This window comes from Symphalangus syndactylus, chromosome 15 (genome assembly GCF_028878055.3).
Source record: "Symphalangus syndactylus isolate Jambi chromosome 15, NHGRI_mSymSyn1-v2.1_pri, whole genome shotgun sequence".
NCBI lineage: Eukaryota > Metazoa > Chordata > Mammalia > Primates > Hylobatidae > Symphalangus > Symphalangus syndactylus.
In genome coordinates this window covers 93,429,312-93,447,112 of record NC_072437.2, presented here as the reverse complement: position 1 = coordinate 93,447,112, position 17,801 = coordinate 93,429,312, and the positions used below count along the sequence as shown (strand labels likewise).

The 17,801-nt window shown below is 44.0% G+C and overlaps 1 protein-coding gene across 6 annotated transcripts in view; it reads right to left on the bottom strand.

Annotated features, from left to right (window-relative positions):
• The window catches only part of PAN3 (poly(A) specific ribonuclease subunit PAN3), a 163,955-nt gene extending 147,718 nt beyond the window's left edge, over window positions 1-16,237 (bottom strand). For all 6 annotated transcript variants that reach the window (XM_055244578.2, XM_055244581.2, XM_055244579.2 and 3 more), the window contains exon 1: window positions 11,078-16,237. In XM_055244578.2, the coding sequence (XP_055100553.1) occupies window positions 11,078-11,507 (430 nt within the window). In that variant the 5' untranslated portion in view covers window positions 11,508-16,237. The remainder of the gene's footprint in view (window positions 1-11,077) is intronic.
• Between the last annotated feature and the right edge of the window lie 1,564 nt (window positions 16,238-17,801).

The following is a 17,801-nucleotide window of genomic DNA, read 5'->3' as shown; positions in this document are numbered from 1 at the left end:
GATAGCTGACATATTGCCACAGCATCTATGAACCATAAAAACTGACTTATGGAATTTAAAAGGCCTCATTCCATTTTGTCCTTCTTCACCATGATCTCATCTCTCAATCAAGTATACCATCAAATTCAGGAATATCAGTATTACAGCAGAGTAAACTCAGAAATAGAGGAGCAAAATAAGAAAGTTAAAATAAAGATATATAAAGTCTTTTCCAGCTTTTTCTAACTATATAATTGCTGTATTTGATATCTCTAAAAGCAGCGTAAGATATCTATATAAAGAATGTAGGCTTGGCATGGTGGCTTATGCCTGTAATCCCAGCACAACACTTTGGCTGACTAAGGTGAGAGGTTCACTTGAGGCCAGGAGTTCAAGACCATCCTGGGCAACATAGCAAGACCCTGTCTCTATAAAAAATTTAAAAAATTAGTCAGGTGTGGTTGCCTGTCCCTGTAGACCTAACTACTAAGGAGGCTGAGGCAAGAGGGTAACTTGAGCCCAGGAGTTCAAAGGTGTATGCAGTGAGCCACGAGTGTGCCACTGCACTATAGCCTGGGTGACAGAGCAAGACCTCTAAAAACAAAGCAAAACAAACAAAACATGAATGTAGATCGACTAGTAAATAATCAATAACAATATAATTTTATTACATACACAAATGAAACTTTCCAGCGACTACTAGACTACTTACAAATATCAACTTATTAAGTTACCAAAGATGTGATTTATATAACTATTTCTAGATATGTGAGCCATTGGGGAGAAAAATTTTACTGGGGCAGATATGAATGAATATTTCAAGTATCTTATTTTCAACCAATGGTATATAAATACAGTGGGTTTCTTTTTTCTTTTTTTTTGGAGACAGGGTCTTGCTGGAGGGCAGTGGCGTGATCACGGCTCACTGCATCCTCTACCTCCTGGGTCTCCTGGGTTCAAGCAATCCTCTCACATCAGCCTCCTGAGTAGCTAGGACTACAGGTGCACTACCAAGCCTAGCTAATTTTTTTTATTTTTAGTAGAAACAGAGTCTCACTACATTGCCCAGGCTGGGCTCGAACTTCTGAGCTCAAGCAGTCTTCCCATCTCGGCCTTCCAAAGTACTAGGATTACAGATATGAGTCACCACACCCCACACAGTGTTTTTTTTTTTAATGTATCAAGTGTGAACCAGATTACTGAAGACTCTATATGCTCATTAAGTATATGTCACATATTTGTGTAAATGCATATGTAAATAAATACACTTAGTACATTAAAACATAACTTTGTGCCAACATTTGTTAATAGCAAGACTATAAACAACTGAAATATCCATTATAAACAATCAAATAATATAAACATATAATGGAGTATTTACACAGTCACGAGAAAGAATAAAGTAGATTTCTATGTGTGAATGTGGAACAAACTACAAGATAAGCCATTAGGTAAGAAAATTCAAAGTACATTAGGCTTCCATGTGTGCACTCATGCATATGTGTATATATGTGTGTTAATGTGTTAGACATAGAGAAATATAAACATATGAATAACAGTATAGGCAAAGAATATTTGTCAGTGGCTACCCCAAATAAGCTAGAAAGAGTGTCTTTGGGAGACAGGGATCAGGTAACTAGGGAGGGAAGGAGGCTATTTTTCACTATGTATCCTTTTGAGCTATTTAAATTTTTAACCTGTCCATGTATTACATTTCTAATTCTGAAAACAAGATATTGTTCTTATTTTTCTGACACTGGTATTTTTTTTAATATTAAAAATATATAACCAGGCATGGTGGTACATGCCTGTAGTCCCAGCTACTCAGTGGACTGAGGAGAGAGATTTGCTAGAGCCCAGGAGTTCAATGCTGCAGCGAGCTATGATTGTACCACAGTACTCCAGCCTGGGCAAATGAGCAAGACCCCATCTCTAAAAAATATATATATACACACACACACGCTATAATTTAAAACTAGCTTTAGGCAGAGTGTGGCGGTCCTTAATTCCAACATTCTCGGAGGCTGACACAGGAGGCTCACTTGAGCCCAGGAGTTAGAGAACACCCTGGGAAACACAGGGAGACCCCATCTCAACAAAAAATTTAAAAATGAGCTGGACATGCTGGCTTATGCCTGTAGTCTCAGCTACTTGGGAGGCTGAGGCAGAAGAATCGCTTGAGCCCAGCAGGTCAAGACTGCAAAGGGCTGTGATCACACCACTGCACTCCAGCATGGGAAACAGAGCAAGACTTTGTCTCAAAAAGAAAAGAAAAAAAAAAATCAAACTAGCTTTAGAAAAATAGGAACAGTATCTTTATTTTTTACAGAAAAAGCAAGAGAGATAATGCCAAAAGAGATATCAGAAAAGACAAAGCTTTTTTCAGGGAAGAGGGCTATTACCTAAATGCCAACTGACTCAGCCAGGATTAGTGAGATCGGCATACCCTTACTTAGACAATTTCCAACTGACTATGATGGTTTGACTTTATGATGATGTGAAAAATGATATGAGTTCAGTAGAAACCATATTTCAAATTTTGAGGTTTAATCTTTTCCCAGGTTAGTGATTCGTGGTATCATACTATGTCACAAAGTTGCACAATGGCAGCAGGCTACACCTCCCAGTGAACCACTCAATTAGGAGGGTAAACAACTGATACAGTATACTGTGCTGTCAGGTAATTTTGCCCAACTGTAGCTAATGTAAGTATTCTGAGCATATTTAAGGTAGGCTAGGCTAAGCTATGATGTTTGACAGGTTAGGTGAATTAAACGCATTTTCAACTTAACAACAGTTTCTGCTTAACAAGGGTTTTATTGAGATGTAACTATTTTAAGTCAGTACTGTTATGTCAAAAATGCGTTTAATGCCTGAATAAACTCATCCTAAAGTCAAAAACTGGAAGTCGAATCATAAGTCTAGGCGTTCCTTGACTTATGAATGGGGCTGCATTCTGATAAATGAATTGTAAATTCAAAATGTGGGGACCATCTGCAAAGAAATGTATTTTCACACAGACCGAATGACTAGCCAAAAGCTAGTTTTATTTTGTAAGAAAAGTGCAATAAAATTAAAATTTCGGTCCAGTACTAATTACTAAGTACTGAAATGAGACACAAACATATATTGATTTGTTGGTAACAATGTTTTGGTCGATAACAGACCAAATGTAGGACGGTGATCACATAAAACTGTAACACTATATTTTTACTGTACCTTTTCTGTTTTTTTCTTTTCCTTTTTTTTTTTTTTGAAACGGAGTCTTGCTTTGTCACCAGGCTGGAGTGCAGTGGCACGATCTCAGGTCACTACAACCCTGCAACCTCTGCCTCCCGGGTTCAAGCAATTCTGCCTCAGCCTCCCAAGTAGCTGGACTACAGGCGTGCTCCACCACGCCCAGCTAAGTTTTTGTATTTTTAGTGGAGACAGGCTTTCTCCATGTTGGCCAGGATGGTCTCTATCTCTTGACCTCATGATCCTCCTGCCTCGGCCTCCCAAAGTATTGGGATTACAGGTGTGAGCCACCACGCCTGGCCTGTTTAAATGTTTTAATACACAAATACTTACCTTTGTATACCACTGCCTAAAGTATTCAGTACAGTAACAGGCTGTACAAGTTTGTGGCCTAGAAGCAACAGGTTATAGACCATACTACCTAGCATGCAGTAGGCTATACCATCTAAGTTTGGGTGCTCACATACCTAGATAATATAGCCAGGAGAGAGCCCTCACCAGGAACCCAACTCCTCATCTGGGACTTCCAACCTCTGAAAGTCTGAGAAAATACATTTCTGTTGTTTAAACCACTTAGCCACTCAAGTTCCTAGATCTATGGGGGGCGGAGGGGCAGGGGGAAGTTAACTACCCAGCCTATAATATTTTCTTTTGGCAACCCAAGCTAATACAAGAGAGAGAGAGACAGAGACAGAGGAAAAAATATATATAGCATATATAGGTATATATATGGTATTCATATATTTTAATATATATACTAGATATATGTCTATACCATACAATGTGTAGAAAAGATCTAAACACACAGACTATTAATAATGATTAACCCTGGGCAATAAGATGAGGAGACTGATTTATTTCGACTTTATACACTTCTATTCCAATGTAAATTTTTACCAAAAAAGTGTACCTTTCATCATGTAAAAACTCAGGGCCAGGCACGGTGACTCACACCTGCAATCCCAGTGCTTTGGGAGGCTGAGGCAGGTGGATCACTTGAAGTTAGGGGTTAGAGACCTGCCTGGCCAACATGGTGAAACCCTCATCTCTTCTAAAAATATAAAAATTAGCTGGGCGTGGTGGCACAAGCCTGTAATCCCAGCTACTCAGGAGGCCAAGACATGAGAATTGAGAATCACTCGAACCTGGGAGGTGGAGGCTGCAGTGTGCCAAAACTGCGCCACTGCACTCCAGCCTGGGTGACAGAGGGAAACTGTCTCAAAAAAAAAAAAAAAAAAAAAATTAGCTTGGCAGGGTGGCTCCCACCTGTCATCCCAGTTACTTCAGAGACCAAGGCAGGAGTATTGCTTGAGGCCAGAAGTTCAAGGCCAGCCCCTGTCTCCTTTAAAAAAAATGAAAAGTTAAAAACAAATTAGGCCAGGCTCAGTGGGTCACGCCTATAATCCTAGCACTCTGGGAGGTCAAGGTGAGCGGATTGCTTGAGGTCAGAAGTTTGAGACCCGCCTGGCCAACGTGGTGAAACCCTGTCTCTACTAAAAAGACAAAGAAATTAGCCAGGCATGGTGGTGTGCGCCTGTAAGTCCAGCTACTCGCGAGTCTGTGACATGAGAATCGCTTGAACCCAGGAGGCGGAGGTTGCAGTGAGCAGAGATCACACCACTGCACTCCAGCCTGGGTGATAGAGCGAGACTCTGTCTCAAAAAATTGTCAAACAAAAGTCAAAAAACTGAAAGCCAAACCATTAAGTTAGGCACCATCTGTAGTATGTACACACACACACACACACACACACGCAAGTGCAAATAAGACTGTGGAAATGTGAACAAGTAGACTACAGCAATCAATACTGGCCATGATACTGTACTACAGCTATAAAAGATGTTACTATCCGTTATAAAAGAAGAGTACATGAGATATCCGTACTGTATCTTACAATTTCAGGTGATTCTACAATTATGTCAAAATAAAAAGTTCATTTAAAATTGGGGAAAAAAAATTCCTTAAAATGGCATATAAAAGGATGATACTGGGCCGGGCGCAGTGGCTCATGCCTGTAGTTCCAGCGCTTTGGGAGGCCGAGGCAGGTGGATCACGAGGTCAGGAGTTCAAGATCAGCCTGGCGAAGATTGTGAAACCCCATCTCTACTAAAAATACAAAAATTAGCCAGTCGCGGTGGCAGGCTCCTGTAATCCCAGCTACTTGGGAGGCTGAGGCAGGAGAACCACTTGAACCTGGGCAGCAGAGGTTGCAGTGAGCCAAGATAGTGCCAGTGCACTTCAGCCTGGGCTACAGAATGAGGCTCTGAGGAAAAAAAAAAAAAAAAAAAAAGGATGATGTTTTGGTTTGCTTTTGATAATCATTTATCTTCTTAAAGGGTCATTTCAAATGCACTTTCAGTCTACGATCATACCACTCTGAACAAGCCCGATCTCATCAAATGCACTTTTATAGGAAAAAGTGCTTTATTGTTAACTGAACCTTACCTGGAGTTATGTTATCCCTCGAGTTGTCCTCATAAAACTTACCGAAACCAGCCGGGCCGAGTGGCTCACGCCTGTAATCCCAGCACTTTGGGAGGCCGAGGCGGGTGGATCACAAGGTCAGGAGATCGAGACCATCCTGGCTAACACGGTGAAACCCCGTCTCTACTAAAAATACAAAAAAATTAGCCGGGCGTGGTGGCGGGCGCCTGTAGTCCCAGCTACTCAGGAGGCTGAGGCAGGAGAATGGCGTGAACCCGGGAGGCGGAGCTTGCAGTGAACCGAGATCACGCCACTGCACTCCAGCCTGGGCGACAGAGCGAGACTCCATCTCAAAAAAAAAAAAAAAAAAAAAACTTATCAAAACCAAGTATTACCTTATAAATGTTTATAGCCCCACTAGAATGTAAACGCCATTAGGGCTGAATTATGTTTTTTTGTTGCTGTTGTTGTTCCTATCACCTAAATCAGGGCTTACCACCTTGGAAGCAGAATATTAAATGAGTGAAATGAATAGTATTATAAAGTCTTTGTGATATACTTAGTATATTATTCCAATAAAAATGTTTAAACTTAGGCCAGCTATCCTAACAGCAAATTGGCAGTACTCACTTTTCTGTCACTTAGTATAGGTTTGTGGGATGAAAAGGCTAGTCTTGGCTTAAACAAAAACAGCTTTGCCACACACTACACGTTACATACTCCAAAGTTAACCTCTGAACTTCATGTTATCCATGGCACTGCTCTCCTCCATTTGGACAGACAATCACAATTCAATAATCTGTAGCTATTTTACTGGTCTTCAATGTATGCCCTCAAAGATTTGGAGAAGGAAATATAGAGGTTAACTATAGATTATTAATATTTAATAATAGCAACAACTAAGACTGAAACCTCAATATGTGCAGGCAATGCCATGCAATTTTCATAACATCTCCATTTGCCAGATGAGAAAAACTGAGGCTTAAAGGTTAAAAATTCGTTCAGTCACAAAGCTAGTCAAAGAGCCAGGATTCTATCTGAAACATGTCTTATTCACTAGTAACTACATTAGGAGAACTGAAAAGTGTATTTTGGTAAATTAAAACTACTGGGTTTCAAATAATGTGCATAAAATACAAATACTGGCATAATAAATATTTTACTTGCTAAAAATTGTACACTTTGAAGATTAAAGCCATTTTGAAAATCTAGCCAGTTGAAAATATTAGAATTATATCATTAAATGTCATGAATCCATAATGCAGTTGAATACAAATCAAATCACTCTTAAGCCTTAGAAAAATCCCAAGACTAACAGAAATACGAAATGTTAAGTAAGCTAGGCATGGTACGGCATACCTGTAGTCCCAGCTACTCAGGAGGCTGAGGTGCTAGGATCACTTGAGCCCAGGAGTTGGGAGTCTAACCTAGACAACATAGCAAGAACCCCCAATCCCCTCCTCAAAAAAAAAAAAAAGAAAAACCAAATTGCAGTTTCCTTATAAGGCTGAAATATCATTGCAACTAAGTGTACTAAGAAAAAGCCTTTGTGCTTCAGTTTTCCAATGATTGCAAAATAAGGATAAAGTTTTCTCCTGCATCCACCTCCAAGGTTTTAACACTATCTGAAACACCAACAAAACAAAAACAATTCTGCAAATGTGAAGTGCTAAAGTTAGGGTCAAAACCTCAAATGCCTAGATATAAAAGTCATCCAGTTAGGGAATGAGTCAAAATGGAGAGAATCCCACACAGGTAAGAGATGTCCTTAAAGGGAAACCAGAAATTTGTACTTGTATATTAAATCTTTTGTTTCTTTTGTTGTCAAATAATTCAATCAAAACCCACAAACATGGAAATTAAAAACACTAAATTATGGTATATATGGTGGCTCACAGGGTAGGCAGATCACTTTGAGCCCAGAAGTTTCGGACCAGCCTGGGCAACATAGGGAAACCTCGTCTCTACCAAAAATACAAAATAATTAGACGGGCTTGGTAGCCAGTGCCTGTGGTCCCTGTCTCAAAAACAAACAAAAAAAAGTGCCATCTATTTTAACTGCCTCACACACATAATTAACAAATGAAGGCCAGATGTGGTAGCTCACACCTATAATCCCACTACTTTGAGAAGTCAAGGCAGGAGATTGCTAGAGCCCAGGAGTTTGAAACCAGCCTGGACAACACAGCAAGACATCATCTCTTTAAAATAAAATAAACAAACAGATCAATACTGTCTCAAAACACACTAAGAATACAGTAAAACGTAGAAAGTAGTCTAAAAAATGAACAATATGTGTAAAAACTCAAAGAAGCCATGCAATTACCAACACAACCTTTTTTCCTGATTCCTGAGCAACATTATTTCCCACTCCTTGGTATCTCTCAGTAATACCTAGGTTGTGATTCCTTATGAAGAAATCTCCATCCGTAAGGAATTACTGAGAGATACCAAGAAGCCTACCACAGAAAAGCGGAGCCTTAGGCTTCAGCCAGTCAAGCTAAAGCAAACACCACAGAATCCAAGTACATAAATGAACTATTTAATCAGACAACTTTTACTAACAAGTGACAAAGTATTAATTTTAAAATATCTTTTCAGCATTAACTGCCTATCCTCTCAAGTCCCTATATCTCAATCATTTTCCTAAGGTGTCCCACCTTTGAGCCACTGCTAACATTTTTTCCTCCACCTAAGGGTACTTACCTTCCCCTCTCATCTTCATCTGCTTACATCCTGTCCTCTTTCAAGTCTCCACCCTACTACCTATTGTGCGTTAATCAGAAAATCCTCGGCCAGGTGCGGTGGCTCCCGCCAGTAATCCCAGCACTTTAGGAGGCGGAGGTAGGCGGATCACCTGAGGTCAGGAGTTTGAGACCAGCCTGACCAACATGGAGAAACCCCGTCTCTACTAAAACTACAATATTAGCTGGGCGTGGTGGTGCATGCCTGTAATCCCAGCTACTAGGGAGGCTGAGGCAGGAGAATCTCTTGAACCCGGGAAGCAGAGGTTGCGGTGAGCCGAGATCACTAGATTGCACTCCAGCCTCGTAAACAAGAGCGAAACTCCGTCTCAAAAAAAAAAAAAAGAAGAAAATCCTAGAATGATCGTCACAGCTGTCTGTCAGGAATAAGATTAATAGATAAATAAAACTTTAAAAGTTTTTTAAAAAGAAAATCCTAGAAAGATCACCTATGAAGTCTAACACCAGCATTTTAAAAAGTGCCTCTTTCTGGCCAGCACAGTGGCTCACACCTGTAATCCCAGCACTTTGGGAGGCGGAGGCAGGAGGATCACCCGAGGTCAGGAGTTCGAGATCCACCGGGCCAACATGGGGATACCCCGTCTCTACTAAAAATACAAAAATAAGCCGGTCGTGGTGGTGCATGCCTGTAATCCCAGCTACTTGGGAGGCTGAGGCAAGAGAATTGCTTGAACCTGGGAGGTGGAGGTTGCTGTGAGCCGCGATCGCACCACTGCACTTCAGCCTGGGCGACAAGCGAGCCTCCATCTCAAAAAAAAAAAAAAAAAAAAAAAGTGCCTCTTTCTGTCAGTAAGAAAACTATCGTTCAGTGTCATTGGTTACTAATCAAACGTTACTACTGAGTCACGACTCACACATCCAGCAGAAGTTTAACCTGAAAATCCAAGGTTGATGCTCGAAAGTGATAAAATTCCACCCGCAAGTAACCATTTGTTTTACAAAACATCTGAATTTACAAATTAATTTTCTTAGCATTATCAGCCTCAGCAAATATATCCTCATTAAAGTCAAGCCCATCTCAACAAATGAAACACTTCTATAAAAGAAAGAGAAAGGAGAAAAGAAAAGAACAGAACAGCACTTGGCCCAGCATGGTGCTTCACTCCTGTAATCCCAGCACTTTGAGAGGCCCAGGCAGGAAGATCGCTTGAGTCCAGGAGTTCCAGACCAGCTTGGGCAACATAGGAAGATCCCGTCTCAAAAGAAAAAGCAAGAAAGCAAAACCCCGGGGAAGATATTAAATAATCCTCATAGACCAATTAAATGCTAAAACTTTCTATCAGGTTCACTAACAGTGTTTAAGAAAAAGACAAAATGTTCTCATGTACAAATTGAACTGCCTATCAGATTATTTTAAGATCTAGAAGTTCTCCAGCATTCCCAGGAAAGTAGCACTCCTATTTGGTTTAGAAACGCTCAATATACTAAGAAACAAAACAGGAACATCTGGCACCGGCTCTATTTGTAAAGGCAACATTCTCTAATAGATTACGCTCACATTCAACTGTGAACTCCACTAACAATAAACAAGCTTCAAGTCAATAGATAACAACACACTCTGAGAGGCTGAGGAGGGCAGATCACTTGAGGCCAGCAGTTTGAGACCAGCCTGGCCAACACAGCGAGACTACTATCTCAACTAAAACTATAAAAAATTATCTGGGCGTGGTGGCGTGCGCCTGTAGTCCTAGCTACTCCGTAGGCAGAGGCAACAGAATCGCTTGAACTCGGGAGGCGGAGGTTACAGTGAGCTGAGATCGCGCAACTGCACTCCAGCCTGAACGACGGGGTGAGACTCTCTCCAAAAAAAAAAAAAAAAAAACCAACAACACATGAAAAATATAAACAGCCTTAAAATGTCCCCACCCAAATGCTCAGTTGCACAGAAACGCAGGCTGCACATGACATGCTTTCAAGACACAATGCTAAGAGTTCGCTTGATACAAAGCCATAGAAGACAGGATCCCAGCTGACACCAGCAAACTTATTCTAGCTTTCAGGGAAACTCAGATGAAATGCGTCTTTGTGAAGTCCCTACTCTAAACTCTCGATTAAACCTGAGCACACTTTGAACGCGACAGTCCGCTCTCTCCTAATCCTTAGAAAGCATTTCCTGCCTGCAAAACCTTTCTCCCGCAAGTCTTCTACAAACTTTTTCCGTTCTTTCAACCTACTCCACGAAGCCTTAAGCCCGCCCCTCACCTCCCGCCCCCTACACACACACACACACACACACACACACACACACACACACACCTCCCCACTAGGGAACCTCAACACTGCAGACGCCACTCCACAAGGGCACGCAAAACACATGTGCCTGCAAACCCGGCCCCTTTCCACACCCCCCGGAAACGACACCCCCTTTCTCACACTCCGCACGCCACAGCCCATCCCCCTTCCTCCCCGCCCCCACTCACATCACCCCAGTCCTCCCACCCACGTTCCCGGGAACCCAACCTCCCCGCGCTCTCCGACTTGCCGAAGGCAGTGGGGAGGGGAAGCAGGAAGAAGGAAGGAGGGCTCAGGCCCGGCCTAGGCCTCTCAGACCGCCTTGGGAGGTGAGGGGGGGAGCCCGCGGGCCGTGCTCAGCTCCCGTCGGCAGCAGGGCCTCATCCGGCCCCAGGCCTGCCCTCCGCCGCCGCGGCCCGCCCCGCCCGAACCACACTCACTTGCCAGCCGCGGTCCATCGAGTCCCCCGCTGCTGCCTCCTCCGCCGGCTGCGGCTCCTGTCCCCGGGTCCCCCAGGTCCGGCTTCTTGGGCCCCGGGGGCGGCCCAGCTCCCCCGCCCGCGACGGCTCCGGGCGGAAAGCCGGCCACGGGTGCACCAGCCAGAGCCAGGGGGACGCTGTTGCTATGGAGGCCGAGGCCCGGGGCAGCCCCGGCGGCAGGGTCCTCATGCAGGAACTGACACTCCTCCCCGTAGAAGCAAGTCTTATCCTTAGCGTAGTACCGGCAGTACTTCAGCTTCACTCCTACCGCCGCCCCGCCGGGGACACCCCCGATCCCCGGCGGGGCCACCACCGCCACCGCCGCCGCCAGCGAGGAGGAGGAAGGGGAGGCGGCGGCCGTGGGGGGCGGGAGGCCGCCGCCACTGTTCATGGCAACGCCGCAGCCTCGTCTTCCACCGCCGCCCGAGGAGCCGCCGCTGCCGCCACCATAGACGGGGGAGGAAAGGAAGACGCTGCCGGTGCCGGATAAAAGCCTGGGCGGGTGGGTCTGTCCCGCTGCGGGAGCCGGAGCCGCCCGGGGAGAGGGGGGAGGGGAGGGAGGAGGGGGTAGAAGGAGGGAGGGTAGGGGGAGAGTTGGGATTCTCTCACTCACTCTCTCGTTCTCTTTTCTTAAAGGGGCCGCGCGGGACGACGGGGTGGGCGCGCGGGCCCAGACGGGGACTTCGAGGGCGCGGGCAGGGGAAGAGGGAGCGGCAGCGGCAAGCGGGTGGGGAGGGCGGAGGGGCCGGTTTATTTTTAAATTCTGCCTCCACTCGCTCTCTCGCGCTCTGGTTCCTCCGAGTTGTTTATTCCATTTTCCTCTTCCTGAGACGGCCGTCGCCGCTGCGCGTGCGCGCCGAGACGCGAGGGCTTATGGGTAGCGGGAGCGCTAGGGGAAGCCTGGCCGGCGTCGGGCCCCCGGGGGCATCCGCGAGCTATCGGCAGTTGGACCGGCGGCTCTCGGTGGCGTTCCGGACGCGGATCTGGCGCCGAAGTTCTCACGAGACCTGATACCTTCCTTATTTGTGTATTCTCTTACTTAAAAAGCCAGACGTCTTTTTTTTTTCATTGAAAAGAGAAAATTGACAGTGTAAACGGTCGTTTGGAGGGGCCACCTGGGGACGCGGCCCGAGCCCTGGCTCTACCTGAAGAATATCTTCTGTTTGCCACACTTCCTCTCCCCGTTTCCTTTCGTCGCCCCTCTCCTCTTTCGCCTTCCCCTCGAAGGTAATGAGAACTACTGGACCGATTACGCTAACCACTTGGCCCTTTGTCAAAAAATGGAGCCAAAAAGGTTGATTTAGACAGACCCCCTGCTCAGTGCAGCACCTGTTATTCTCTGCATTTATATTACCAAGGGCCTTCGGTAAATTATGAAAACTAGGATGCCACCCGGGACAACACTTCCAGCTTAGACAGCACTGGAAGACCTTTATAAATATACTAGGTTGCTCTTCTCCAATCAGCCTAGCCTTGATTTGAAATTCATTTTTTTTTGAGACGGTGAAATTCATTTTTAAAAGATAGTTTTAACCTCAGCGATCTCTGAAAAGATAGTTTTAACCTCAGCTATCTCTGATGTTTGCGCTAATACCCTTTTAAAGGCTTTCCGAAATTTTAAAGAATTGCTATGAAGGGAAAAGTAACATTCTAGTTTTTCTCTGTAGAAGAGGTTCACAAACGGCAAATCGCTGTTATGAAAAGGAGGGGTGGAAGTATTTAAGGAATTGTGGCAAACAAAGTCACAGAAGAATGGATATAAGCAAAAGTAGCACACTGAAAAAATGGGGAAAAGTGGAGTCTAGATCACGAACTGGTAAGCTTGGTGATGTTCTGTAGCCAAATTCGAAGGTAATAACATTGTATTGGCCGGGCGCGGTGGCTCACGCTTGTAATCCCAGCACTCTGGGAGGCCGAGGCGGGCGGATCACGAGGTCAGGAGATCGAGACCATCCTGGCTAACATGGTGAAACCCCGTCTCTACTAAAAATACAAAAAAAATTAGCCGGGCGTGGTGGCGGGCGCCTGTAGTCCCAGCTACTCGGAGAGGCTGAGGCAGGAGAATGGCGTGAACCCGGGAGGCGGAGCTTGCAGTGAGCCGAGATCGCGCCACTGCGCTCCAGCCTGGGCGACAGAGCGAGACTCCGTCTCAAAAAAAAAAAAAACATTGTATTATGGCTTTCTGTTTAAAAGCAGTTTCGCTTATTTGATTATTCAACAAATCTTTATTAACACGCATTACGTGTACCAGGAACTGTGGTACACGTAACTATGGAGCTGGGGAAGCAAAAGTGAACATGCCGCCTTAACGTGAGTTCAGATGGCTTATCTTCCGGTTGGGGAGGCATCAAGTACACAGGTCCGTTGTAAACCAATGTCTTAAGTGCTAACCTTATCACATTTGCTATTAGAGGATATTAAACGTTACACTTCTTGGAGAAAGTTGATACTTTCATGTTCCAAGTTTGGGAACATCATTGAATTCAGACAGATTTGGATTGAAACAGATTGAAGTGCCTACACTTTAATAGCTGTGTTCCTCTCAGTTAATCGCTTCACTTCTCTGTGCCTTGTCTGTACACCTGGAATAAGAATAGTACCTACTTCATAAAGTATAAACTAATAATGTATATAAACTGTCCCATGCCTAATAAGAATTCGGTAGGTTGTAACTATTATTAATAGTATTGGCCAGGCGCAGTGGCTCACACCTGTAATCCCAGCACTTTGGGAGGCCAAGGCGGGTGGATCACCTAAGATCAGGAGTTCGAGACCAGTCTGGCCAACCTGGTGAAACACCGTCTCTACTAAAAATACAAAAAAAATTAGCTGGGCGTGGTGGCGGGCGCCTGTGATCCCAGCTACTGAGGAGGCTGAGACATGAGAATCACTTGAACCCAGGAAGCAGAGGTTGTAGTGAGCCGAGATCTCGCCATTGCACGCCAGCCTGGGTGACAGAGCGAGACTCCATCTCGGAAAAAAAAATAGTATTACTGCTAGTGGTAGTCAGTGTATAGTCAAAGAGCATTCTAGGCAAACAGCTTTTATTGTTAGAATATAGTGGTAGTGGAAAATGGAGCAGAGTCCACAAAAGTCCTTGTAGGGCCATGTTAAAGAATTGAACTTTTGGCCAGGCACAGTGGCTCACGCCTGTAATCCTAGCACTTTGGGAGGCTGAGGCAAGCAGATCACGAGGTCAGGAGTTCAAGACCAGCCTGGCCAACATGGTGAAACCCCGTCTCTGCTAAAAATACAAAAATTAGCTGGGTGTGGTGGCAGGCGCCTGTAATCTCACCTACTCGGGAGGCTGAGACAGAAGAATTGCTTGAACCTGGGAGGCAGAGGTTGCAGTGAGATTGCACCACTGCACTCCAGCCTGGGCGACAGAGCAAGGCTCCATCTCAAAAAAAAAAGAGTTGAACTTTTTCTTGAGGACAATTGAAAGTTATGAGAGGGTTTTTCAAAGTCAACATGGCAGGGCACAGTGGCTCTCACCTCTAACCTCACTGCTTTGGAAGGAAGCCAAGGCAAGAGGATCACTTGAGGCTGGGATTTCAAGACCCTCTTGGGGAAAACTAGCAAGACCCTGTCTCTACAAAACAACTTAAAAATTAGCCAGGTGTAGAGGCACTTGCCTATAGTCCTGGCTACTAGGAAGGCTGAAGCAGAGGATCATTTGGGCTCAGGAGTTCCAGGATGCAGTGAGCTTTGAAGACGCCATTTCATGCCAACCTGCACAGCAGTGAGACCCTCTCAGTTAATAAAAAATAAACTTATTTGCCACACATTTCCTATCTCCACACTTTTTTAGGAGACAACTACTTATTCCTACAGTAGGGCTGTCTTTTTAAGCAGGGTTCATTGTTGAGTATTCCTTTACTAAAAATAAATGTGTAGTCAACCCTAAGTTATTTTCATGTTAATGAAGATTATATCCAAAACTGCAAATAATCCATCAATTATTCATAAAATGTATATTTGACCTCCAGCAGCAGTTCCCCAGCAACAGAGACTACATTGCTGAAGGGTAATGTTAATTTCTATTAAATACTAATAATTGAGGCCAAGCGCATTGGCCCACACCTGTAATCCTAGCACTTTGGGAGGCAGAAGTGAGTGGATCACTTGAGGTAAGGAGTTTGAGACCAGCATGACCAACATGGTGAAACCCCATCTCTACCAAAAATACAGAAAATTAGCTAGGCATGGTGGCAGGCACCTGTAATCCCAGCTTCTCGGGAGGCTGAGGCAGGAGAATTGCTTGAACCTGGGAGGCGGAGGTTACAGTGAGCCGAGATTGCGCTATTGCACTCCAGCCTGGGCAACAGAGCGAGACTCCATCTCAAAAATAATAATAATAATAAAGATTGGGAGGAAAACTTCACATTTTCTGAATGGTTAATTATTATGTTAGTGATAGCAGCCTGAGTCTTAAAAATTCTCCCTTAAGGACAAGCATGTGGCTCACACTTATAATCCTAACATTTTAGGAGGCCAAGGCAGGAGAATTACTTGGCTCAGAAGTTCTGAGACCAGCCTAGGCAACATAGGGAAACACTGTCTCTACAAAAAAAATTAGCTGGGCATGGTGGCATTCTCCTGTGGTCGCAGCTACTTGGGAGGCTTAGGTGGGAGGATTGCTTGGGCCAGGAGGTCGAGGCTGCAGTGACAGCCTAGGTGACAGCAACCCTGGTGTCACCTGGTGAAAAAAAGGTGACCCTGTCTCAAAAAATATATAAAAATTATCCCTTAAGATAGAGTGGAAACAGCATGTGGATAAATGAGAGTTGACTGTTTTTGAGTCCTAGAAATTTGCCGCATATGTATAAATACATTTCTTACATATTTGTAAAGTATGTTCCTTATGCACTAAGCTCTACTCTGTAATTTTATACAAAGTTACTAGCAACTGCTTAATTTAATCTTGTTGACAAATTTTGGGTGCACTAGAAGCAAAAACCTTCCTATTTGTGGCAGTGATAAATAACTGATACATGAAAGATTTTTTGGCCAGGCGCAGTGACCCACGCCTGTAATCCCAGCACTTTGGGAGTCCAAGGCAGGCGAATCACTTGAGGCCAGGGTTCCAGACCAGCCAGGCCAACATGGTGAAACCCCATCTCTACTAAAAATACAAAAGTTAGCCAGACGTGGTGGTGCAAGTGCCTATAATCCCAGCTACTCGGGAGGCTGAGGCAGGAGAATCACTTGAACCTGGGGGGCAGAGGTTGCAATGAGCCAAGATGGTGCTACTGCACTCCAGCCTGGGTGACAGAGCAAGACTCCGTCTCAAAAAAAAAAAAAAAGATTTTTTAATGTATCTGTGACCCTTTATAGAAGACAGTCTTTCATCATTATCATCATACTTACGTACTGATATATACTACATAGGATTTTTAGTGTTTATGGCAGTAAAAGCAATTTGTTACCTTTCTATACAAGTTTTCAAAGGATTTCAAGATGCTCATATTTATTATATTCTTGTGAAATACATTAAAGGCAGATATGATTTTGAAATTAATTGTATCTTGGAAATAGCCCTGACAATCAAGTATATTATTGGTATCATCCCATACAACTACCACCAGCCGTATAGAAGTACCTTTAACTTAGCAAAGCTCACTATTACCACTTCTGTTGGTTAAGCACCCCCTACTCCAGAAACTAATATTTGTATGTGAAATATGCCCATTATAATCTTAAATCGGATAATTCTGTATTAATAATTGATTTTACTATTTCAAAGACTGTGTTTATTTCAGTTTAGATTTTCTAATTTATACTTGGATGAAAAACTTTAAATCAGGAGACTTGCTGAAAAATATATGTATTAAAGCAAGAATTTTTTTTTTTTTTTTTTTTTTTTGAGATGGAGTCTCACTCTGTCGCCCAGGCTAGAGTGCAGTGGTGCGATCTCGGCTCACTGCAAGCTCCACCTCCTGGGTTCATGCCATTCTCCTGCCTCAGCCTCCTGAGTAGCTGGGACTACAGGCACCACCCGCGGCTAATTTTGTATTTTTAGTAGAGACGGGGTTTCTCCATGTTGGCCGGGCTGGTCTCGAACTCCTGACCTCAGGTGATCCACCCGCCTCGGCCTCCCAAAGTGCTGGGATTACAGGCATGAGCCACCGCGCCCAGCCAGAATTTTTTTTCTTAATCTTTACAACTTTTCTGTAAAAAGCAAGAATCTTAATAAGATATACTATTAATAAAATGAAGCTCCTGAAAAAAAAAAAAAACTTTGTATTTTACAGTCTGTTAACCCTTTCACATGACCTATTATAAAGCAATAATATAAGTACTAAAATTTATTCACAAGGTTTTTTATTTTATTTTATTTTGAGACACAGTCATGGTCTGTCATCTAGGCTGGACTGCAGTCGCATGATCATGGCTCACTGCAGCCTCAACCTCTCAGGCTCAAGTGATCCTCCCACCTCAACCTCCCAAGTAGCTGGGACTACAGGCATGTGCCACTAGTCCTGGCAAATTTTTTATTTTTTGAACAGACAGAGTCTCACTGTGTTGCCCAGGCAGGTCTTCAACTCCTGAGCTCAAGCAATCCTCCCCCGTCAGCCTCCCAAAAGCTGGGATTACGAGTGTGTGCCATCACAACCGGCCTTGTTTTTTATTTATATTTCTATTTATTTAAGAGACAGGGTCTTACTGTGTTGTCCATGCTGGC